The following is a 26,634-nucleotide window of genomic DNA, read 5'->3' on the forward strand; positions in this document are numbered from 1 at the left end:
AGCAATGAGAACGTTAATTTCATCTGTTCATGTATGTTTCTACATTGATGAATGTTATAATAGTTTCTGTATACAGCTGTTTTAAGTTGATCTTTTTCATAAAATAAGAATGCTGAGTAATATTTCAGTCAGTGCACTTGGTGGAATACCCTACACTTTTGCCTTCTCTAATCATTGATGGGTCTTGACCTTTTGCTAAAGGTTGTGCATAAATTAAACGAAAAAATCATTGTAACATATTACTTGTATATATTTATTTTCTGTTATAAAGTGCAATACTGAATGTTGTACATTGTGTGTTATAAAGAATATTTTTTGCTGGGACTTTTATTTTTACTACCAAAGTTTCTGTTTTAAATTTTCTTTTACTTTCTATTTAAACTTAAAATGTTATTACACACTTGCCAAAATGTTTTACAAATGTCTAATTATTTTCTTCTTCTGAGTACTCATGTTATTTGGTAATAAAATTACCAAGGAAGGTTCCAGGTCTACTTGTCTATGATAGCATTATATAATTTGTTGTAAGTTTGGGATTTGTCTAATTTACCCAACATTCCTTCCTAACTACTGATAGTTAGAGTTGTGACTTCGTCTGAGGATGTTGAATATTTTGTAAAACTTGCTTCGGCTTACAAAAATGTACAATAAACCCAATTTGTACTACAGATATAATCATGAAAACACTACCTGTGCTGTGTACGTAATCAAAATGTTTAGAAAGACTGTGTGACTTTAATTTTTTATTGCAGTTTAATAAAATTAAACCTTTAACCACCATTACCTGACATGTTTCAGAGGATTTATTTTATTCAAACTATCAGGCGTTATTACTCAATGCAATTTCTAATTTAACATTTCTGTCAGAATCCCGAGAGAAGAATTGACATTGTCTGCTTCTTATATATTTACATGTGTACTTTAAGTATCGTAATCAAGGCAGCATGTGAACATTCAATAAACCAGATGCTATATTAATTAGAACACTTATTTATACAGAAAAGCATAAAGATAAAAGGCAGCATATAAAACATTAGTAAAGATATTTCTGCACCAAATATGATCTTAATTTATGAGTTCAAAAATGGAATGGCAGCAACCTAATAGCTAAATCAATTGAGTGATATGAGCAAATCTTGTTTTTACAAAATGTATTTGCTGTCATAAACTTATAAAGCCTTGCGTTTAATACAACATCTTATCATATTATTGCAATGTCTTGAAACGATACCACAGAATTTATCTGTGAAGTATAATGATTATGTATTTGCTTGCGAATAGCTTTCAGTTTAAGATTAGAGGCTGTTTGAAACATAAGATTTTACATAATAAGTCTGACTGAAAATGAAGGAAAACCTGAAGGAAATTCATAGAACTTACAGCCAGAGACAAATTAAGTGGAAATGTTATTCTATTATTCATTAAATTTTTCCCAGGTACAAAACTAGATATAAGAAGTTGGATTATTACCAGGGATATCATAGGGTGTCAAAATAGGACCAAAGGTAGGTGCAAGTTGACAATAAGTACTTTTATGAGCATCTGGAAACCAGTTTAATTTGACTGCATTTCCCAGCCTGGATAGAACTGTTTTTTTTCTAGAAAAATAAACATTTTATATTTCATGGTGAGTTTGCTTAAAATTTAAAGGTTATCAGAATGCAAACCAAATTTTATTTTATCTGTAAAAGGGTTTAAGATTAGATATTTAGCAGTTAGGTATTATTCTCAGAGCAGAATGTTAGCTAGCATCAGACATGTAATAGAGAATACAATGCCTAGAATATAGTAATCTGCTCTTGATGGTTCAGTACTCTAAAAAATGAAAGAGATCAACATACTCATTTGATATATAAATCGAATTGTATTATTTCTCACTCTGTTAGTTTATTTTATTTGCAGTCACTGAGAACAAAGATTGAAATGTCAAATACAAATGAAATTCATGGCAAACAGGTAAGCAAAAAAATAGTTGTCAGAGCTTGTGAAGGGCCATACTGTGCTTTGCATGTCATTTACTAAATAAACATCTCACATTTTTATTAAAGGATTTTATACGCTCTACAAATTGCATATACATTTTTGGGTTGCGTGTATGATTAGCACAAGAAAACGCCTAATCATTACAGTACATTGGATATCAACTAGTGTTTTTAAAATAATTTACTCTAGCTAATTATCTTTGAAACTTTAATATATTAAGGTATTATTTATATATTATGTCCTAAGTTTTCTCTTTAGAGAATTTTTTTAAAAAATTGTTTTCAAATCATTCTTCCATTAAAAATATCCTTTGCATTATAATGCATTGGGATTCTTAAGACAGTACAATCATGTTTCACCTTTGGCCAAATATCACTTATTTTATGGTTAAGTGCAGTAAACACAAACTGTATGAAATTATAATTAATTATATTAAAAATGTAAGTGTTCTGTGATCATTCATTCAAACAAAAAGCATCATGTAGAAACCAGGTTTTGCAGTGCATTGATGCACCATACACAGTCTGGCTAGGCACAAATATAAATGTCAGAGGACATGTGTGGCTGCAGTTTATAATAATAATCCTTGCGGTTGATACAGCACTTTTCATGTCAGGAAAATATATCAAAGCACTTCCCGAGGTGTACTGTGAAATGCAGTGACTTTGTATTTTGTAGGCGAATGTGGGTTTGTCAGGACAAAGGTAATTGCTTTCAAACAATATCACATTTAATAATGAAGAACATTATTAATCAATCCTATGAAGCACATTTACACACATTCATGCCATTTACCGTTAAAACCCATTATGTGTTGCATTGCGAATAACTAGCAAGAAATCATTACCTTCTGGCATAGTTGCTGCACTTGAAGCCAGAAGGAATAGAATTCTATATCCCTGATAAAATGCTGATGTCTTGTTTTAGCTATTTAAAGTCTGGTTAAGTAATTTATTAACCTTGTAAGTTCCTTGAAATTAATGTAATTGGAAACTTTGCATTCTAAACTCAATTTAAAGTGACATGAAAATCTGTTGTACTGTTAATGGAAACAGGAGTGACTTTCGCAAGAGGATTGTAAAAAGTAGAGAACAGCACATGTATCTCTGGAGAAAGGATTAATTTACAGTAATCTTCTGAGGAGAATATTGATATACCAGAAAGATTAGCTGTAAACCTGCATAACATACTGATTTTCAATCGTGGCCATGGGGCTGCAAAGTCTCTGAGCAATTATAAGATGTTTCCCCACAAGGAGGGAAGAAAATAGGACAGGACAAGCAGTGTAGCTTCCCTATAGTTCGCAGTCAATTTTAAGGCATCTATCAAGCCAACTCTGAAAGTCTTGAGAACAAGATCAATTTAAATTGTTGGGTAATCATCTGGATTCTTATGCATTTGAAGAAGTTTTAACAAATACTTTCCCAATGTCCTGAAAGATATGTTTGTCCCTATATAGATGACTGCTACTGTTAAAATCCTATAAGGGGACTGAGGGAGGCCAGATTCCTGCTGGAGCCCAAAGCCATGCACAATACATTTATCTAACTCTCATAAACACCAAAGGAATGGCACCCAGCCCTGTGTGGTTATGGTTCTGTTCACGAATACTGCATTTTCAAATAAACCAGCATCTACGAGAGTTTATATCTTTACAAATTGTATAGTGTTCAATGTATTTGCATAGAGATGTTGCCCGGATTCTATGGAGCCAACTGTTTGCACGGTACAATTATAATAATCAATGATGGGAGGGGAAGGAAACATAACTTTTACTGTTAAATGTTGGAAAAGATATTGAGGCTAAAATAATATATAGAAAGTACCTGCAGCAGGAGTTTAATAAATACAAACCTGATTCATTCTGAAGATGATGCAAGGCACTAGTGTATTTTACCACATTATTTAAGTATACAGGTATTATTAATGTACATATGATTGCGATATACAGTTTGGATAATCTACATAGCTAATTCCTTGATATTCCAGAAACCTTAAAAAGTACCTCCCATGTTATTCAAACGAAAAGGGATGGGTTTGTTTCTGCATTCTATCTTAATATGTTAAAAACCTTCATTGTTTTATTAAGGCTAATGCATAAAGATAGGAACCTATTATTATTATTAAGATAGGAACCTAATTCACCTGATAGTTTTGCTGAATATTGTGAAATCAAGGACAGGTAATTAAAGACGATTAATTGCAATAGTTATTTTAAAATGAGACGTGAATGATAGAGAAATGAGATTCGAGGTATCTTAATGTGGTCAAATCATTTTGCATTGGGTATTTAATGCCTGAAAGGCAGAAAACACATTTAGTTGAATGTAGTGATGTGAACTATATGGAGATTATGACTAACCATGAACTGATCAATTTTGATAGTTGAGATAAAATAACAAATGAGAACTGGAAATTTATAGTATAAGAATAATAGGAATAATACATACCAGGTATTATGTATTGGAAGTAATCTGTTGCGTTAGGTAGACTTGTTTTGAAGTTACTAATTCCAAACTGAATAAATATCTAAATTAGAACTAAATTTTTGAAACACTTAATACTTAGAAGTTCAGAAGAATCTTACATATTCACCATTTCTATTAGCATTACTAATTATAATTTGTGGTGAATATAATTTGTGAAGGTACATTCAGAGACAATTCCTTTTCAGAATAACACAAAGTACATGTTATTTAAATTGTACCATGTATAGGTTTGGTATTGTCTAAAAAAAATCATAATTAAAAACAGACAATGCACTTGAATACTTTAGGATTCCACAGCTATTTCATTTGGATGCTGCATTTCAAATGCCGGTTGCATATTATCGGATTCCAACGCTGGTAGCTTCTGATATAATTTATGACCACGTGTATCGGTGTGTTCAAAGATATAGCCTGGTGGAGTTGGATAGCTTGCTGGACATATTTCTAACTTCTTAGGTGTATAATCTATACGATACATGGTCCCATCATCAAATGGTGTCGTGCTGTGCAGTGGTTGATTTGAAGGCTTGCAGCTTTGTGATGGATTGAGCTGATGTGGAATATAATGAGATTTGAATGTTGTCAAGTCATCAAACTTCCCAGAAGGTCTTTTTATCTCATCGTCTTTCTTGATCAATGAAAGCTTTGGTGTATCCCATGGCCTGAAGTCTTCCTTCATTGTTGTATTTCCCTGGAAGGGAGCATGGACCTTTCTAGCACTTGCAGGCCTGAAAGGTGCAGGAGGCTTGATTTTATGTCCTACGTAATCAAGCTGGCTGGTGGTTTTCATATCCATGTGGCCATCTGGTTGCACGTACTTGGGTTTTTTATGGACATAGGGCAAGGAAACAGGCCATGGTTGATATCGATCACGGAATTCTGAGCTAGTTTCAAAGGGTGCATCAGATCCTATCTTAGTGGATTCAGGTTTGCAGCTTTTAGCAAGGTCTCCGTGCAGGCCCCTGTAATCACGACGGTGAGTGGTGAGATCTTCAAAAGGTTGGTCACTTGGTTTGTATTCTTCTTTTTGTCTAATAAATCGGTTCTCTAGCTGATGAGGAACATAAGCCACCCGGTGACTTGTTAAACCTTCAAAGGGAACATCAGATACCTTTGGAATATTTGGTGGTTTGCAGCTCTCTGTAGCCACTAATCCCTTGGGACCAAAATCATCTTGAAATGTACTTGGGTTTCCAAATTTTGTTGTCGGAGGACAATAAGCTTGATCTGCCTTCGGTGGCTTTTTGGGAATTTCCCACATTCTATAATCATCTGAAAAGAAAATTGAAATACTTGTGTATTGGTTTTAAAGTACAAACTATATCATCAGGTATACTCTAAGCCTGTATAAGACAGATGTTTCACAAAATAAGACATTAATAGGAATCTGTTAACTGCATAGCATTTTAGGAGTTTTGGCTTGAATTCGTCACACCTTTAACAAGATGTGTTCCCTCAGTTATTGGAGGGGTAAAATGGAACTTTTTAACCTTTTCTTTGGTTTAAATAAAAGCTATGATTAGATACTCAGACACACAAGCCGGGTATCTGGCATGTGGAAACCTATTGCCATGCTTAAAAGTATCCAAACTAGACTGAATTCCACGTATGCATGGAAATTTCTCTTTTTCTGGAGTGCATTATGCACTCTCTCTCTCTGTGTGGAGGATCACACCCTATTTATCTATCGCGTAAAGTATTAGAGTAAGAGTTATAAAATATATATGTACTCGTAAAATTGTATTAGTCACTTATAACCACACAAGGTTATTTTGTAAATATTTTTACAAAAAAGATCAATAGCAAGCCAAAATAGTGGGATAATCCTGCCACTGTATAGATCAAACTTAGAGTACTGGTTGCAGCAGTAGAAAAAGGATATTGGAGAAATCGAGAAGATACAGAGGAGGGTAACCAAAATGATTGAGGGAACGGAGGGACTGGACTATGAGGAGTGATTAAGTAAATTGCGCATTTTCACGCTTGAAAAAAGATTGAAAGATGACATGATTGTTGTCTTTAAGATTCTAAATGGGCACGACAATATAGATCATGACAGGCTGTTTCAATTTGTCCAGAATAGTAAAATCAGAGGACAAGGCCTACAATTGAAGGTGGGTAAATTCAGAGCGAATCTACTCAAACACTATTTCAGTGAACAATAGTGAACCTGTGGAACAGGCTCCCTAGGGAGGCAGTTGAAGCAGGAAGTGTTGATTCTTTCAAACACAGATTTAGATCGTTTCTTTTAGGAAATAACATTATGGGATATAAGTAGTTTGGGACATATACAGGTGGAGTCCTGTAGCTCAGTGGTTAGAGCACTCGCTTTGCAAGCGAGAGACCTGAGTTCAATCCCAGGCAGGGTGAAACCTTGGGCAAGTTTCCTTACTCCACACGCCTAATAATAATCCCTCCAAAACCAAAAACAATAATAAATTGGTCATTTTCATTCTACGACTGTTTGTGGGATATTGCTGTGCGCAATTGGCTGCCGCGTTTGCCCACAAATATACAGTCAATTCACTTTACAGTGTGTTCTGTGAAGCGCTTTGGGATGTCCTCCTGACATGAAAAGCGTTATATCAAATGCAAGGATTATATGTCCATGCGACCGCCAGGAAGGTGGAAGATGAACTAGATGGACCTTGGTCTTTTATCATTTAACATTTCGTATGGTCTTATTTTGTAAACGTAACCAAATGGAACAAGATAGTAATTAACTTGCATTGACAAATTTCCTACATGGATCAGGATACACTAAGGCTTTTTAGGAGATGGAAGGAGGAAATCCTTTGAAGAGAAAGTATTTCCTTTGACTTCCTTCCTCTTTGAGCCACCTGACAGAGAAGCCTTCATTCAAGCTGCTTGGAAGATTTCAAACTAGATCCCAGAGGCACAGTGCTTTACCCAACCTGAATCATATTTGATTATTTAATGCAGCATGCTCAAAGGCTATGCAGTTCATTACAGTATGGCATGTTCTGTGGATGGCATAACTTTATTACATTTTTGTAGATGTGATGAATTTACAAATAACCGTTTGTGTTTTTGGCTCATCTGTTCAGGAAACATATGTAAACCAGTTATTTAAAAAAAAAATCAGCTTGGCCTTTAGGTTAGTTTTGACCTCTTTCTTTAACTGTTGGTAGTTTTGGCGTTCCTGTGCTTCTCCATTCAGGTCAAGTCAGAAGTATACACATAATGCTGTAGTGTTAAATATATATCCTCCAATAGTGGCAATTGGGAATTAAGATGCCACTTATGCTCATGGTCATTAGATCTACCCCCCACAAGGACACAAATCTATGGGATTTACACCATTTGAGATGATGATTGGCAGCCAAATCATCTTGCTATGCAAGAAAAGGCTGCCAGTTTGATCATGGGGTCCCAGTGGTTGGCAGATCTCCAATAACCTATCTGGAAAATAAGACAAAACAGTACAAATCTAGAAAGAAATGCTAAGACTAGGAAAGCTTACTTTGAATGACAAGCTTGTACCACAGTATCAGGTGGAAGATCAGATATTTCATTTTATCACAAGAATAACCAAAAGACGAGGGGTCAACTAAATTTTATCAGATTAAGATGTCTGACTAATGGAGTAAAAAAACTATCACATATGTTAAGAATTTCTTAGCAAGCTGAGCTTTACAAAATTAAATATAAGGTCAACTACAGTTTATCAGATTAAGGTGTCTGATGGAGGGAATAAAAACAAATTTCAAGTGATTTCGTATTAACATTACTAACCTGATATTCTCAGAAATAAAACTGACCAAATTAAACATAAAATAAACTGAAGGGTTTAGGGAGGATGTAAATGTCGCAAGTATCTGAAGTTGACCTTAATAATAGTTATTTGTGTTATCTTTGAAAAAGATGAAGACATCTGGTTCTAATTGCCTTTCATCTGCCAGTTTTGGCTTTAGAATTAGCAAAAGTTATCCATGGTTCAATTTCTGCAATCATTTTGCGATATACTCCAGGCCTTTGCTTATAGAATCTAGAGTATTTTTTTAAGAGAATTGATTTCATCCTTGACCCAAGAGACACCAACAGAAAATAGTTAGGAAAAATAGTAACCTTTCACCAGATACACTGTTTTTGTTTCATATTTCTGTATATATCAGAACATAACAACTAGCGTTTCAAGCTACAGGGAATCAATGGCAGGTAAATAATACATCAATATCATTGACGAGTTGCATCTAATTGGTGCAGTCCTTAATTCTTGCCTCATGTCCAGGCCAATGAGCAGGCATAAATACATATTGAGATTAACTATTGAACAAAAATGTTACAATCATATGTTACCTTTGTATGTAGGTATGGTGTCTACCTTTGTTCCTTTCCCAGGTTTTCTCTCTGCAGGACGAATCATTGCTGCAGGCTTCACTTTGTGAGGGTTATAGTCCATCTTGTAGGTTGTAGAGTGATCCATCTGACCAGATTGTGGTCTGTATTCCTTCTGCACACGACCTGGTCTACGTGCAACATCATGAGGTACATAATCCGATCTGGAAAATAAGACAAAATTTGTTAACACAAGATATTTGTGTCAGTTGGCTCAGTTGCTAACACTCGCACTTCGAGGTGAGAAGCGTGTGTTTCAGCTCAAAACCAGGACATGAGCCCATAATATTAGATGATCATTCAAAATACTATACTATTAATACCCTTGAGTGACATGCTTTTGAGATATTCTGACTTGGTAACACTACTATAATGGTCATACCAGTCAATTCACTTTACAGTGTGTTCTGTGAAGCGCTTTGGGACGTCCTCCCGACGTGAAAAGCGCAATATCAAATGCAAGGATTATTATTATTATTATACCCTCATATACCATGCCTTAAAAGCCTGAATGCTTTACTGGTGGTGTTTGAAACCTTTAAGATGTTCCTTAACCTGCTCAGTGAAGAAGCCTTCCTCACAAAGGGAATCAGTGGAAATGTAACTTGAGAGAAGCCAGAAATGTAAAACAAAAACATCTGATCAAAAGCAGCATTTCTTGAGCCATAAGTTGTGCTCCTCACACAGAGGCATCATGCAGAAGTTCATCCTGCAACATTTCAGCAGAATCTAAATATCTTTTAGGTGGTCCTTTCCAAAGCCAGAAGCTGTAGTATCTGTTCAAAGGAGCATCAAGCCCATGGCAAACCATTCATCTCTTTCATTAAAGATTTCCCTATGGAATAAGTCTAATTGCTTTTTAAATGTGATCTAGGGATCACAATCAGAGGCTGAATGGAAAATCTGCGATGTACAATAAACACGTTGTTGTTCTGCCAATTTACCAGTACATGATATGTACAGATGTTTGGCCAAGATAGTCAATACAATATGTTTAGTCTTTTTTTGATAGATTTGTTGATTGTTTGCACACTACCACACCAACTGGAGAACAGAGCACAATAGTGCCTACCATTTAGATATTTTATGTACTTGATATGACCAGCTTTGAATGCTGATGTATGCCACCCGGATAACCAAACTATGGGTTTACCTGAATGTTGATGTTCCTTCCATTCTACCCCGGTTTCCTTGCGTTTGGTTTACAGGTTTAAAGCTGTTCCGAGGCTTGACATTTCCATACAAAGGATACTTTTCATGATATTCAGTTAGCAGACAGGGCTCTCCACTCTTATCATAGAACCCTGTTGGCAGATGTGGGCAGTGATGACGCCTGTTAAACAAGAAATATAATTTGTTTTTAGTTACTGTCACTATAGTATTGTGTTGACCAAAGCCAGGGGAGGCTTTAAAATCTAGCTTAAACAAAAAAAACTCAGGGATTTATTCTTCCCAGCTGAATTAGACTGGTGGTAGGCTAATAATTCTCCCCTTTTCGTTGTGCAAAGGGCTTTGCAATGCTGCCACATAGTGGTAGCATTCTATACAGAATGGAGCGATGTGCTTGTCTAATGTATCTCCAGTATGAATGGCAAAACAATTTACATGTGATTTATTTCCATTATGTTCATGGTATTAAGCATTCCTGTTCTATGGAATGTTAATGTACAGAGGAATGTCAATATTGTTGTAGTATAACATCAACGAAATATAAATATTATATTCACTAATTTTGTTGGTTTAAACAGCATAAGGTGTCATTGTGTCTATATTATATCAGCAATGTGCAGCGATTATCAAACAGCTATTGCTGTTGTTAACACTTTCATCCTCAATACCTACTCCCCACCCCACCATGCCAGATACTCTGTGAGATTTAATACAAATAAAAAATATAATAGGTGATAATTATCCTATGCAGTTAAAATGTGTACTTAAAATCCATTTTTAATGGCAGATTTGGGAGGGAATACCTAGTTTTGCACAGTCCTAACTGAAGATTCAATACCATCTCCATGACTTTAGCAAAAGAGGATTGTGAGTCTCCATTATTCCTGGTCATAGGAGCAGTAGTTCAGTGCTGTTTCACTGGATACTGTCCTTAAATTAATGCCACATTGAGTAATTCTGGGATTTCTCAACATCTGTGTGGCATGAAGCCAGAAAAACTAATGACATGTCAGCTGCAGCAAAATCTGCTGATTTGTGACTGGTTTCCAGTATTTGTTGACACTATATAAGGCAAGCAATCATTTTTGTCAACAACTTTTACAGACTAAGTTATTGATTAATTTTAAAAATCTAGTAACAAATTTCCCAACCTTGAGAATTAGTTAGCAAATAAAGCACCTTTGCCATTCATTACAGCATGAATTTAAATAATTAATTTCTTAATCCTTAAAACAAGATAGTTGAACAAACTAAAAGCATTTCCCAGCAGTGGCTTTAGTTAAATAATGTCTGTTTTTTATTGCCTGAATTGTAAGAATAATTTTGAATTGCCAGTTTTCTTAAATACAGTAACTATTTTGTTGTTACATGGTATGCATTCAACATGTCTATTTGAGCTTCGAGTTCCTGATCATTTTTCCCTTGGTTTACCTTTACTTTGGGAATTTTCCTCCAATAGCCCTCCCAACGTTATTAGAAATGATTCCTAGGTTTTACCAAACAACACTGATACTTCACAGAAACTGATTAAACTCAGGCCCAGGTCAGATCTAATAGTGCAAAATTACAATCATTGTGTGCTTCTCCACTGAGTTGCCAATAAATTACAAACTCCCGAGTTTTATAGCTTGTGAAACCCCAAATAAACTCGCAAAATCGCAAAAGATCGTGGGATCTGAAGGTAACTGAAATCTGCAGGACCTATACTGGGAATGAATGAGAATACTTGTATTCGATCATGTATCTTATAAAATGGAAATATTTCCAAGCACATCGTGATGAGTTACCTTGAAAAACATCAGGCTCAGTAGTAAACAAACATTTTTATCCACAAGTTGTCTTTTGCTCTTATTCCGGATTTACCTTACTCAGCATCAACATTTTATTTCTAGGCATCTACATTTACTATTATGTGGAGAGCAAAATTCTTGTATTCTTTGTTCTCTCTCAGGGCTATTTTTAAACACTAGTTCTACACTCATCAAACAAGTCAGAAACCATCACTTACACCTCTTAGCATTTTAAGACCAGGATCAAATGACCCATATTGCTCATTATTCCAATGAACACAACTTATGTTCTATGACCCTGTCCTCATAACTGCAAATTGTGGGAATCATATTTGTCACACTTCTCTGGATCAATTCCATTTTATTTGAATGTTGAGTTCCGAAAACTCCATAGTCATTTTAAAATGTGGCCTTGACTCAAACTTATTTTGACTTATAACCAAATATAGTTGAGTATTGAATAATCACACCCATTTTTTTCTTTGTTGATGAATTCTCCTTCATTGTGGACATGTTTTCTGTTTTCTTTTCAATATACATGATATAGGCTTTTTAGATATATAAACAATCGCCCCTCAACCTTACAGTTACAATTTAAGTTATTTAGTCTATTTTATTTCGGGAAGATGACTTTTTGACTTAACTTTACTAATGTTGAGAGTACTAAAATGTTTCAAAGACACATTTTATTTCATTTTACTGTTGAATAATTTTTTGTTCATGTACATATCCCACAACATAATATGCTGTATAACCAGTTTAAATACAAGTACAAGCAACAAGAAACACAGAGTATGCATTATGTCATGACATTCATTGTATGAAAATGATAACAATAAAAATTTAGCCAACTTGATTTGGATATCAAAACTTTTTGAGTAGTGTGTAAAAATGCATAAATATTTATTGTCCATCTGTTCCTCCATTTTAAAAACTTTAGTAATCAGCAATGAATTTATTATCTTCATATGCAGTAGTCCAAAGATGTAAGTACATAAGAATTTATAATTATACATTCTTAGCTGAACTGATGATATATTTTACCCTATGTTTACGGATGATGTATTAATATTCTAGCTAAAGTGATTTTGGAATCATATCCTTATCCAACGCTGAAACACTGTCACCATGTCTGAGGAAGAGCACCGAATGGACTCTGTTGGTATAAGATCCAAAGCACAGCAGGCAGAGGAGGAGGTTTGCAGGATGTCACCTCGGTTGCAATATCCTCCACAGAGTCACTTTACAAATGCATTCCTCAATGCACCTGGAAAAAATGAAGTGACATATTAGACACACGGCTGTCATTGCCACCCTCTCAATCCGCCCCCATCCATGAGACAGTGAGCACTGAAGGCACCACAAGTGTATTCAATGCTGTGCACACTGGCTTACACAAGCTGCACAGCAACATTACATACTTGTCTCACAGATAGCCAAACAGTTTTACTCTATTGCCAGTCTTCTGACTACCTTCCTTTCAAGGACGTCATAAGCTAGAGTTCCTAGAGTCATCTGATGGCCTGACTGCCAAGGTTTCTGAGGCAGCCAGAGGGGGGACTTTGATTAATGCATCATTCTACAGCTGACCCTGTGGAGGATCCCTGTTGTGCCCATTTTCAAAGTTCAGAATTTCTTCAAATAATTAAATTAACTTCTAATTCTTTTTAAGAAAAGTATAATCTATTTACCTTTTTTAATGTTTCTTTTTATATTTCTTCCTCCAAGCCATTTTCCCTTCCATTACAAAATAAAAATAAGGACTCTGCTCACTGAAGCGACCTTGCGTCCAGTACTTTATGGAGGATTCTGGTATCATATGCCACATCTTTATCCATTGGTTCCTCAATTCTTTCTGTCACACAAGTAGAGTTGGCTTGTATTGTGCCAAGCAATTCATTACAACAATTGAATAGAGTTCAATTTCCATTGATACACCTGATAATCTATTTAAGATTGTGAATTTCAATACTTCTATAAATCACAATGCAGTCATAGATGGTTACAGTATGCAGAACGTATGTGTAGTGATGTAGGTGTATTAATTGTTATTTATGTTGTGCTTTATAACATACTGGAAAAAATGTGGAAAGTAGCAACATTCGCTTATTTTCGTCAGATCAGTCTTTAATTCATGGTTTAGTTATTGTATTCCCATCATTATTCATTATAGAAAAAGAAAGAAAAAGAAAGTTTGTGTCAAAAAACAAATTTTTAAATATTTTTGTGATAATTATGCTGTTTATTTCTAATGTATGCATTTTACTATTCATGATAAATGTATGGTAATATTGATCCAACAGGATAATTCTAGCTTTGAAGAAGGTATTCTGAATAAGTTAATCATCAATTCATTTTTATTAAGAATTGATGCCAGGTAATTAATTTGGATTTTAAATATAATTCTAAACTTTTGCTTCAAAATACTTTTTTAAGAATCTAAATAGGAAAGCAGTTTTCCTCTGTTGTATGTACATGCTGGAATATTTCCTATAGTTTCCAGGTAACACTCTATGGCAACCTAATCTCAAATAAAAACAAAACAATACACAATACCTAGACAGAACATGCAAATGTTAGCACTTCCCTCGAAATGACAAAATGCTTTGAAAACCTTAAGCACAGGTTATCCCTAAATTCAGTGCACATTGTACTCACTATAAATTAGAACATAAAAATTTTTTTTAGAGTATAATCATCATAATAACATTGATTTATAAAATAATGAAATTAACTTTAAAGTTATAAAAACATATTTTTAAATGTTTACATCTTGCGCTTACAAAAATATTTTGCTTTGCTGAAGAGTTTCAAGTTTGATAACTCACAGAAACATTTACTTTTTGTGAATTCTGGAGTGCACTGTTTTTTGCAGGTGGCGGCGGGGGGTTACACATTTCATTTGTCCTATTAATTCGCACCTGTTAAGCTGTACCCCATACCAGAACAGAACACTGGGAAGCTTCCCGTAAGCTTATCTTGCTACAACCATCCTATTATTGTACAACGCATCACATTAAAGACATCAACCCTTTAGTCTGTTCCTTTATGTGACAAGGCAATATTGTGACAGACAGAATCAATGGGATAACAACAGTTTGAATGCTATTGATTATTCTGCATTATATCACAGTTTAATATGACATCACAATCATGGCCACTTCACATAGGACCTCGGCAAACCTAAACTCACAAAAATTATCAACCACCACGCGTGTTGTATAATTACAAGTACATAAATATAAGTCTGGAAAAATAGTCTTTCGTGTTGTGAACCATTGCATATCTGGTGCTCATGAATTATGCAGTCTGAGGTCACCAGATCGTTGGCCCATAATTCATTGTTCCTTGTGTATCATGGGTTAGGTTGGTTTCCATTACGACCACAGATTTGACACCAGTAACTGCATTGTACTAGAGTTACACACCCTAATAACAAATAACTCTGTGAGAGCGCCTTCATAGCTGCGGAAAGGCTGATTAACGGATTAAACCCTTGAGAACCATTCTTGTACAATATTAGCTATGTACTGGTGTGACCAAGTCAGTATTATGACGGTTCAAACTCAGCCAGGGTTCTTGTTCCTCGTTTCCAGGGTTTTACAGCACCCTCTACAGGTTCTGTGAATGTGTGGCAGCTGAGTCGAGGGAGGCCAGTCTCAGCTGTGAGGTCCTCTGTGGTCCATTGGCTTTCTGAGACTCACTGTCATGACGTTTCACACTTGTACAATGGATAGCTTGTTAGAGAGTAACCAATTCCCAACAAGAATTCCCAACAAGCCAGGCCAGGGGCAGAGGGGCTCCTGCGTCCCAATGGGGAGAAAATAGGAAAAAAAAATTGAAGCTAACTCTGCAATTAAACAAGCTTCTTTTCAAACCCGCATCTGTTTGGGTAGCAGTAGGAGTGCTAAAATTGCCACCAGGGCCCCTTACTGCTGCATCAAGAATTGGGGGAGGAAAATTTGGCATGTTTCCTGCTCCTGATCATGATCCAGTGATCTCTGATGGGAGGCACACATGGTAAGGCTAACGGCAGACTCAGCTGTGATATGCCCTTCGATATGTCAACTTAGCAAAGGAGAGAGGTGAACGAACATATAGACACAAATGTATAGTATTTTAGGAAGCTTTGGAAGATGGATTAATGAGGTAAGATAGATGGGTAGAGAGAAGGCATTCCAGAGGGTGGTGACAATAACTGTTTCATCACTGATGGCAGGGTGGAGGTAGTGTAGGATGTGCAGCAGGCCTGAATTTGTAGAATGGAGTGGGCTTGCAAGGTTGGAGAAATTCAGATTCAGTTACGAATTGCCTGAAAGTTTATCTCTGTAGCAAACTGCAAACTGTTACAAAATGAGTTGTAAAATGTTTTGTTCAGTTTTAGTACATAACTAATTACATTAAAATGAATGAGAAAGTTCAGTTGTTGAAGGAACATTCTGAAATGTCTATGATATCACAAAGAGGTTGTTACACCAAAGCATTATTTTAAGAGAATAAAAAATCTTCTTTAGATTTTCACTGCTCAATGTGTTGTACAACATCTCATGATATGTCAAAGAGAAATGGATAAAAACAAAAAAAATAAAGTTTATGTGGAGATACTGAAAGGGTTTGAGAGAATTAATCCCGATAAACTCTTTCCATTAGTAGGGGATCTGAGGACAAGATTAATAGGATATCTGGTTAGGGGAATATAAAAACAGAGGTTAGAAAGAACTGCTCCCAGAAATGCATATTGGTTTCAGACAAGTAGCTATTTCTTCCTTTTTTTGTAAGTTAGCAATATTTTATTGGCACATTCAAGGAATAAATCAAGAAGCCTCGAAACCTCAGTAAGCATTCACTGGTTACCAAATATACAGCAATGGACTTAGACCAAAGACAATGCAAGTGGCCTTTTTGGAATTGCGTGATGTTCTCCTTTATTTAAAGCCTAGAAAGACTTTGGAATCAGGAAGAGTTGGACAAACTTCAGGATTAAAAAAAATGAAGAACAACAACAACTTGCATTTGTATAGCGCCCTTCACGCCGGACGGCGTCTCAGAGCGCTTAAGAGATAACATATTTTAGAGCCTACACTTCCCAAAAAATATAACTTACCCACTTCCACTCATGAACACTCAAGATCTTTGCAATACACTAGAACCATAACATTTTGTCAAATGTAACATTTCACAGGTCAAAATTTCCTGCCTTGCAGTAAGACTTAGATAAGAAGATCGCAGCTGTGAATATATATCGGAAGCAACACCGAACATGAAAGCATTAAAACCGTGACTTAAAAGGAAACCGGATGGGTGGGCAGCCACTCCAAAACCCAACACAACCCAGACGCTTTGATGGGAGTTTGGTGTGTGTCCTCGGAACCGGGAGCTCTCCGGGCAGCAGCGTGAGAGCACAGGAATTGGCGAGGCGAAAGGGGACCATCTGGTGCGCCCTTCCATCCTGGCAGGCGCTCGAACACGTCGCGGCGTCCCAAACTGTACGCTGTATTCCCGAGATATTATTCGTCCCAAACTACCCCGAGATATTATGTCCTGGCTGGCATCGTATCTAGTCGGATCTCGAAACGAATGGCATGGTCTGCTTTCTGCTGCCACTGTCTCTCTCCCTGGGGGGGAGGGTGTGGGGGGGAGAGGTGTGTGTGGGGGGATGGGGGGAGCATCGACTCTCAACTTACCCACAGGTGCAGATCTCGCAGATACATTTTTGGTTCAGTCTGGTCATTCTGTGTCTCGCAGTTTACACTGTTCTCATTGCAAAGAAAGAAAGATATATATATATATATACATGTGTTTATATATATATATATATATTTAGACACTAAAGACACTGTGTGTAGTGCAGGGCCGGAATCCTGCAGCTCTCTCTCTCTCTCTCTCTGTGTGTGTGTGTCTCTCTCTCTCTCTCTTCAAGCCTTGATTGTGTCCCAACAGGGACACGCGCCGTCTCTAGGCAAGCGCCGGGGTGTCCCCTGGCAACCGCCGCGTCCCTGGCAACGGCGCAAAGCAGGGCGGGGCGGTTCGAAGGTCAGAGGTCAGGCCGGGCCTCCGCTTCCGGTACATTGGCGCGAACGGGACTCGACGGTCGGGTGGCGTCGGGGCGCGCGTCTCGCGTCTGTGTTTTTGGAGAAAGAAAGAGAGAGAGAGAGGGAGAGGGAGGGATTGCTGCTCCTCCTCCTCCTGCTGCTGCTGCCTTCACCTCCCACCCACCCACCCACTCAGGGTAAGGTGGCGACAAAGCGCTGCCCTGCGCCTTGTTCGCGCATGGGCTGAGCTCATCACGTGTCGCCCTCTCTCCTATGACCAGCGCTTTTGACTTCACAGCCACCTCTGCTCGCCTTGTGCCTCCCCCCCCCCACACACACACCCTCAACAACACCCCCCCCACACACACACCCTCAACAACACCCCCCCCACACACCCACACACCCTCAACAACACCCCCCCCACACACCCTCAACAACACCCCCCCCCACACACACAATAACACCCCCCCCCCCCACACACACACCTAACAACACCCCCCCCCACTCACACACACCCTCAACAACACCCCCCCCCACACACACACACACCCTCAACAACACCCCCCCCCCCACACACACACCCTCAACAACACCCCCCACACACACACACCCTCAACAACACCCCCCACACACACACACCCTCAACAACACCCCCCACACACACACACCTCCAACAACACCCCCCCCACACACACACACACACCCTCAACAACACCCCCCACACACACACCCTCAACAACACCCCCCCCCACACACACACACACCCTCCAACAACACCCCCCCCCCACACACACACACCCTCAACAACACCCCCCCCCCACACACACACACCCTCAACAACACCCACACACACACACCCTCAACAACACCCCCCCCCAAACACACCCTCAACAACACCCCCCCCCACACACACACACACCCTCAACAACACCCCCCCCCACACACACACACACCCTCAACAACACCCCCCCCCACACACACACCCTCAACAACACCCCCCCCCACACAACACACCCTCAACAACACCCCCCCCACACACACACCCTCAACAACACCCCCCCACACACACACACCCTCAACAACACCCCCCCCACACACACCACCCTCAACAACACCCCCCCCACACACACACACCCTCAACAACACCCCCCCCCCACACACACACACCCTCAACTACACCCCCCACACACACACACACACCCTCAACAACACCCCCCCACACACACACCCTCAACAACACCCCCCCCCCCCACACACCCTCAACAACACCCCCCCCACACACACCCTCAACAACACCCCCCACACACACACCCTCAACAACACCCCCCCCCCACACACACACACCCTCAACAACACCCCCCCACACACACACACACACTCAACAACACCCCCCCCCACACACCCTCAACAACATCCCCCCACACACACACAACAACACCCCCCCCCACTCACACACCCTCAACAACACCCCCCCCACACACACCCTCAACAACACCCCCCACACAACACCCCTCAACAACAACCCCCCCCACACACCCTCAACAACCCCCCCCCCCCACACACACACAACAACACCCCCCCCCACTCACACACACCCTCAACACCACCCCCCACACACACACCCTCAACAACACCCCCCCACACACACACACCCTCAACAACACCCCCCCCACACACACCCTCAACAACACCCCCCACACACACACCCTCAACACCCCCCCCCACACACACCCTCAACAACACCCCCCCCACTCACAGACACACACCCTCAACAACCTCCTCTCCCCTCCTCAACAACTCCCTACCCCCCCTCAACAACCCCCTGCCCCCCCTCCTCAACAACCCCTGCCCCCACTCCACAGACACACAAACAACCTCATCCCCCGCCCCTCCTCAAACCCCCCCACAGACACACAAACTCAACAACCCCTTGCTGCCGCCCCCCCCCCCCCCCCCTCCCCCCCCCTCCCCCATCCTCAACAAACCCCCACCCCCCACAACCTGGTGCCCACCTAGGGTTCCCTACCCCCCAATGTCACCTCCTCACCCACCACCCCTATCACCTGATAATGAAGTAACTCCCCAATACAACAATAATAATCTTTGAATTTGCTACAATGCCTTTCTTAATTATGCTGAGTTTGTTGAGGGACATGCAGATTTCATATGCTTATTGATCAATATCTCCGAATGTAGTGTAATATTTTAGGCAGGTGGAATCAGTCTTGTTTATGCTGGTACAGGTATCGGGATGGATTGGTTTTGCAAATGAGGCTTTTTTTAGATTAGATTTTTTAGATTACACCATGTTGATTTCACTAAATGTTGCAATTACTGGTTCGGTTACAAAAGTAAACAAAAACAACTCTTTAGATTGTTTTTCTTTTTTGTAGCTTGTTTTCAGAAGTTATGTCAATATTGATATAGTGAAAGTGTTACATATTGGATTGAAGTGTCAATTTGAATATTTTACAGAATAAGCATTAAAGTTATTGTATTTTCGTATACAATGGAATTTGTCTCATCTCCTCAGATTATATGAGTGAATAGCCCTGAGTTTCCTACATACAGTGAATACTAATTTCTTACACATGGGCTAAATCCATAAAATAATCACTAGTATACTTAATGTAACATAGGTTTTTTATTTAAAAAAATATTTAAAGCATTAATTTTACCACTTTGCACACTAAAGAAGTGAACAAGCAAATAGTTCAGTGTACAGCATAGCAGACACTATTTTGTGAGAGAGAGAAACAACTCCAATATTATGAAATTTAATAGTATCTTAAGTTTTCAAGCTTGTCAACTGCAAGCTTTTTTCTACTGCAGTGTAACACATATAAACTGTAAGATGAAAATGTCCAAGAATGACTCACACGCCATCACATCACTTCAAAGAGGATGTCACAAAACACCATGTATTGAAAGCCAATCCGCTCTTAAATTAATTTAAATTAAGTTAATTTCAACTACTATAGTTTTTACAACTATAGTTGGTTTGCTCCTCAATCAGATTCTCCAGTATTCTGACCAACAACATAATTTTGAAACAGTCTAGTGAGTTATAATATTCTATCAAAACCCTGGCATGTGTTCCTTTAAATTATTCTATCTATATGTGTGGAATTATGAATATATTAATACATAATTGTACTTTTTCAGAATTCAATAAAAAATGGGTCATACTAGTTTGGAAAAAATAATTGCTCTGCAGAGCAAAACTGCCAACATCCGAAATATTTGTATCGTAGCTCATGTGGACCATGGTAAGCTTTCTTTATTTTAAGATCACAATAATGTATTAGTTTTATTGAAACATGAAAGACTATACAAATGTAATTTGTTATAGTTTTTTTATTTTTCCATGTTTACTGAATTATTTTATCCTCAATTGTAAGTAAACGTACCTGTAGTATCTGCATGACTTTAATTCCAGAATGATAAATGCTTCGGTACTTTATGTATATTCTTCTCAAACTTTTTTTCATATTACAACAGGTCTGTAGTTTAAGTATGATGAATTCAGAAATGGTCAAATCTTTAGCCCCAACAAACTTAATTAACACCTGTTTTGTACAATTTTTAGGTAAGACCACTATAGCTGACAGCCTTATTGCTAGCAATGGGATCATTTCTAAACGACTTTCAGGAAAGGTAAGCAATTTTTAACACAGAAGAAAAGTGTATTACAGTAATAGATGAAGTGCCTCACAACAACGCCTTAAGTCATTTACCGAATACAATCCCATCTTTTTGAACCCCAACCAATATAAAACAAAGTCAAAGAATTTGTCATATTTTTCCATTGTAGCTGCGGTACATGGATAGCCGGCAAGATGAGCAGATCAGAGGAATCACAATGAAGTCGAGCTCTATATCATTGTATTTCGCTAAAGGTAATTCATTAACTTAGTTACACTTAATAAGTGTCTAGGTTATATATATTTTTACTAGATGTACAAATGATAGGAGTGTACTCCCAAGTCAGTAATGCATCACAAAATAAACAGTAAATTCACTTTACAGTATATTCTGTGAAGCGCTTTTGAGAAGTCTCGAAGACGTGATAAGGCACTATTTCAAATGCAAGGATTATTATTATTTTATCAAGATAATCGAAGATTGAGACCATTTGATACAATGGGATGTGTCTTGCTAACTGATAGAAACAGCTGTACCAAGCATAACATTTTTAATCTCCATTTGCACAACAGGCTGAATCTCCAAAGACTTATTTTTTTGTTAAAAAAAGTATTGTATTAATTTTGTCTGGGAAATACAGTACAGTCCCAAGTTTTCAATAGTTTTGTGAAGTATGCAGTTTGTTGCATTTCAGACCCACATCTAGAAGTAGAGAAGGCAGTAAATTGTATGGATGAAAGAGCTTGTAATTAATCCCAAGGATGCAACAATTTTATTTTGAGCCATCTGTGTTAAAAATGTTTAGTAGGAATGTAGTAAACATGAAGTGTGCATACTTCACAATCGGCACACCACTGCATGTGTCTGGCAACTTTTCATACCGATTCATTCCAGAAAGTGGTTTAATGAAAGCAACAATATTTGAAGAGGATTGCCTGAATTACTGCATGAGATTTGGTGCATTTTTATGGAGGAAGTGGTGGGTTGGGAGAAGTAGCAATAGCTCTGTGAAGGACAAACTGCAATTTTAAAACATAATTGAATATGATACACAGTTTGTCAGATCCAATTAAGACCTTCTGGTTTCCACACTGCCAAATTACAGAGCCAGAGTGTCCAGATTTCAATTGTGTTGCACCCAACTACTTTTTGCTTCCTTGGTTTCATGACAGTTTCTGTTTCAACTATTTTGTGCTTTGGACAGGATTTGTTCCCATCAGAATTGTGGTACCATGAATAAATTGCCTTAAAGAAAATCATTAACCTCATTTTCTTGACATTTATTGAAATTGGAGGAGCAATCCTGGTGCACTGTTACTATAACAATTTTAAATGTGTGAAGGTAGCAGGATCTGCGGTCAGACATTTCTTGCACAGCAATTGTGTCTTTCACTATAATTGGTCTAAAGATAGTTTTATGTCAGGGAAGCAGGCTGCTTTGAGCACTCACCGCCTTATGTAATACAATATCCTCAGGAGAAAATTGTATTTTTTTTATTTACCTGCCCTTTTCCTTTCTTTGCCTCTCTCTATTTAGATCCTTTGTTTTTCATACTTAATTCTAATTCTGTCTGTGATCTCTGATCTTTGACCAGCAGAATCCAGATGGTGAATGTGAGCCATCAAGAACCCCATTTTTACTCAAGCCTACTAGTAATTTGCTCACTGGGGAGTTCTTCAAAGTAGGTTTAGTGCCAGCTCTAATATAAATAAGATTTGCTAAATAATTCTTAGTTTCAGGTTGTAAGTAAGGAACAATGCCACAATAATCCATTATTCTGAGGTGGGCCAACTTAAGTACACGTGGAGTTTAAGAGCCAGTTGTGTGCATCCTTTTGTGCCAATTTAACAATTGTTGTAGACTGACCATTAGTAGTTATCTAAACAAAACTTTTTGGTATAATAAATATTCTGTTCCATCAATATCTTTGCTCTCATTTACTTTCAATTAGTAATGAAAAATCTAATTGAGCAATGCAAAATTAGACCACATTGGGGGTTTTAAATCACATGAACTGGACAATGGAATTTACCTGATATATTCATGTGATTAATAAATGAATGGCTGATGAATGTCAATATCCAGGCACATTTTGATACGCTGTTGCTATTTCCCAGATAACCAGGAGTACCTGATCAATATGATAGACTCTCCTGGCCATGTGGATTTTTCTTCTGAAGTATCGACTGCTGTACGAGTATGTGATGGTGCCATTGTGGTAGTAGATGTTGTTGAAGGTGTCTGTCCTCAAGTAAGTTGAAGAAAGAAAAGTTTTTTTTTAAATGTATAACCTTTGGTCTGTTCTCTATGTAGAGTTGCATTGTTGGCCGTTGGACAAAAAAAATCGTTCAAAAGGAGAAGTGCATATAAATGTAACATACAAGATGTGTACATTTATTTCCCTTACCTACTTAGACACTTAAATTAAGTATTATTTTTCTGTCTCCTGTGATGATAGTTATTGTAGATTAAGATACTGGTTATCCTGGCTTTTCTTTTTTTCTTAATCCACATTTAACCCCAAATTCAAATTAATTGACTGCTGAAATAATCCATTTGTTCCTGGTAGAGGTTAGCTGCCAGTTTTGTTTTATTAAAAAAAGACATTTTATTTTTAATCAATTGTGTTTGGTGGTAATATTTTATATTTCAACAACAATACCCCAAATAAAATTTGTTATTCATTTCATTGGTTTGTTTGGTGGAACATTGCTGTGTGCAAATTGGGCGATCAAATTTCTAGTAGGCTCAACTAGAAATTGGGTTCCTGATATGCACATTTGCCTGAAATACACGGACACCACACTTCACAGTTAAAACAAAATCTTGTGAAGAGAGTTGAGCTACCTCAACGATGTAATAAGATGCTTTATCAAATGCAAAGATTACTATATTTCAGTTATTTATTTTTACATGAAAGGCTTATTTTTTACGTGAAATAATATCAATCTGTTAATAGTGTAACATGTAATTTGTTTTATTTACCACTCCTTTTGTCTTCATGACTAAGATTGTTGTTTTGTGCTGGACTAACACACATTGGGAAGCAGGTTGAGATTGTACAAGCTTATTTCACTGTTCGTTGCTTATGGCTGCTGGGGGAAAAAGGCAAGAATGCAATGCTAAACTGCAATCGCTAAATAATAAAGTGTGATGTTTACTTTCAGACACAGGCCGTCTTACGCCAGACTTGGTTGGAGAACATCCGTCCAGTATTAGTCATCAACAAAATGGATAGATTAATAACAGAGTTAAAGTTGACTCCATCTGAAGCTTATACCCAATTGCAGAAGATTTGGAACAGGTAAAGAATCCAATAAACTAAAAACTTGTTTTTTATGATTTATATGGTATGGATTAATTAATAGGCAGCTGTGTTCCTAGCTAGTATCCGTGGTTGCCTGAGAATCTTGTATAAACAAAATAGCCGGTCTCCATCGAGTAAGTGAGATGACTGTTTATTTAGTTAACTAAATGGCTGTCATTTTATATTGAAGTACTACCTGTACTTTCCTTAATACAACATTTATTTCTTCCAACTTGCCTAATTGTATCTAAAGCTGAAGAATAATAGTTAATATCTAATAATATTGCCATACTGCTCTTAATGTAGTCTTTATACGTAAATTACTCTTGTTATTTTAAAGTTTGGACTAGCAAATTATTAATTTGATATTGAATTTGTTTTTGAACATTTAAGATAAATGCAGTCACTGGGAGTCTTTTTACATCAAAAGTACTAGAAGAGAGAGCAGAAAAGGATGTCAAAATGCTGTCTGATTCCAACTCCATGAACAGTAAGCAGGTTTATGACTGGAGTACTGGCCTGGAAGAAACCGATGATTCGCACCTTTATTTCTCCCCTGACCAGGGTAATGTGGTATTTGCTAGTGCCATAGATGGATGGGGCTTCAGGTATAGAAATCTTTCAGCAGTATTTTTCTAATCACTTGTTTATATTTTCATATCCTATATCCTTATATTTGATATAGCGCCTTATTATTACATTTATAAAGTGCCTTTCACGTCGGGAGGATGTCCCAAGGCACTGAACAGTCAGAAATATACTCTAAAGTGAATTGACTGTTTATTTTGTGGGTGAAACGCAAAGTCCCACAAACAGTCATGGATTGAGTGACCAAATTATTATTTTTTTTTGAAGAGATTATTACACTCACAAAAGTGATCCGCCAATCGACTAACATTCAAGTTCCTACATACTGCTAGGTAAACAGGCGTGTGGAGTAAGGAAACTTACCTAACACTTCCTCCTACCCAGGAATTGAACCCAGGTCCTCTCACTTGCGAGGTGAGTGCTAATTAATAAGCTACAGGACTCCCGTTGACTTACTATTCAAATTTAATCTGTCTAGTAATGTAACCTGTAGTTACATTTTGTGTATCTTGGTGGAAGTCTTAGGGAATGACATTATTCCTGCCATTAAGTGTTAATGGCTTTCTTGATGTGTGCTAATAATTTTCCCATTATAAACACTCAACATGAGAGTTGATACATTAATTGCAAAAGAAATGTCTCACTCCCAGTAAGGATTATATTCTTTTAAATACCATTTTTTTAAAAAAATGCAGAAATTTTTTTTCTGGAATAGCAAGAATGATGTATGACTTGCAAAAAGATGAGCATAGAAAAAGTCCTAGAGTTATACAAGATCCATTTGATTTCAAGGTAAAGAGTGACTAGATAGAAAGCGAATGATGGAAATATTTTGACAGATATGCTTGTCAAATTCAATCAGTGCATGAGTTGGAAGGTCTGAGAATATTGCTAATTACAATGCCAGACATGGAATCCAATCAAGGAGTATTAAATTTGAATTGTAACCTAATAATTCCACATGGGACCTTTCACCAATGTTAGCCACATCATTTATACTGTACAGGGAAAAAATGAACCCTGGATCTTTTCTTGCATAATGTACCTCTAGATGGAGTTACTAACTCACCACTTCATTTTTTTCTGCTCCGCTCCTATTCTTTTTGAACTTTGGTTTCCTGCTTGTGTCCCATGCTATGGTTTAGACGGAATTTTCAATTTGAAAAAAGTCCAAGAAATAGCATCTTAGAGGTCTCCTTGTCCTGCACTTCAACTAGTGAATAATAGCATGGATATGTGGGAGGAACTGACTAGAAAGAAGGGGAGAATG

At 37.6% G+C, this 26,634-nt stretch overlaps 2 protein-coding genes across 2 annotated transcripts in view; one reads left to right on the forward strand and one right to left on the reverse strand.

Annotated features, from left to right (window-relative positions):
* Positions 1-4,755: 4,755 nt before the first annotated feature.
* saxo2 (stabilizer of axonemal microtubules 2) lies at positions 4,756-17,582 on the reverse strand. The gene is made up of 4 exons (XM_042344113.1): positions 17,476-17,582; positions 9,985-10,164; positions 8,793-8,995; positions 4,756-5,744 (listed from the first exon to the last, which is right to left on the reverse strand). Exons 1-4 carry the CDS (start codon positions 17,520-17,522, stop codon positions 4,756-4,758), a joined length of 1,419 nt encoding a protein of 472 aa, XP_042200047.1. The 5' UTR covers positions 17,523-17,582.
* Positions 17,583-18,002: 420 nt separating this feature from the next.
* Positions 18,003-26,634, forward strand: part of efl1 (elongation factor like GTPase 1) — a 65,068-nt gene continuing 56,436 nt past the window's right edge. Inside the window, 8 exon segments of the mRNA XM_042344103.1 lie at positions 18,003-18,020; positions 20,989-21,092; positions 21,413-21,480; positions 21,638-21,722; positions 23,587-23,720; positions 24,637-24,760; positions 24,763-24,773; positions 25,170-25,384. Coding sequence (XP_042200037.1) covers positions 21,002-21,092; positions 21,413-21,480; positions 21,638-21,722; positions 23,587-23,720; positions 24,637-24,760; positions 24,763-24,773; positions 25,170-25,384 — 728 coding nt within the window. The 5' untranslated portion in view covers positions 18,003-18,020; positions 20,989-21,001.

This window comes from Callorhinchus milii, unplaced genomic scaffold (assembly GCF_018977255.1).
Source record: "Callorhinchus milii isolate IMCB2004 unplaced genomic scaffold, IMCB_Cmil_1.0 Scaffold26, whole genome shotgun sequence".
In the NCBI taxonomy this organism is placed as follows: Eukaryota; Metazoa; Chordata; class Chondrichthyes; order Chimaeriformes; family Callorhinchidae; genus Callorhinchus; species Callorhinchus milii.

Excerpts from the sequence above, each read along its gene's own strand:
- saxo2 (XM_042344113.1), bottom strand. The coding sequence starts at position 17,522 with ATGACCAGACTGAACCAAAAATGTATCTGCGAGATCTGCACCTGTGG. Across the intron at positions 10,165-17,475 it reads TGCGAGATCTGCACCTGTGG|GCGTCATCACTGCCCACATC; the intron begins GTAAGTTGAGAG and ends CTTGTTTAACAG. Across the intron at positions 8,996-9,984 it reads GAAGGAACATCAACATTCAG|ATCGGATTATGTACCTCATG; the intron begins GTAAACCCATAG and ends CTTATTTTCCAG.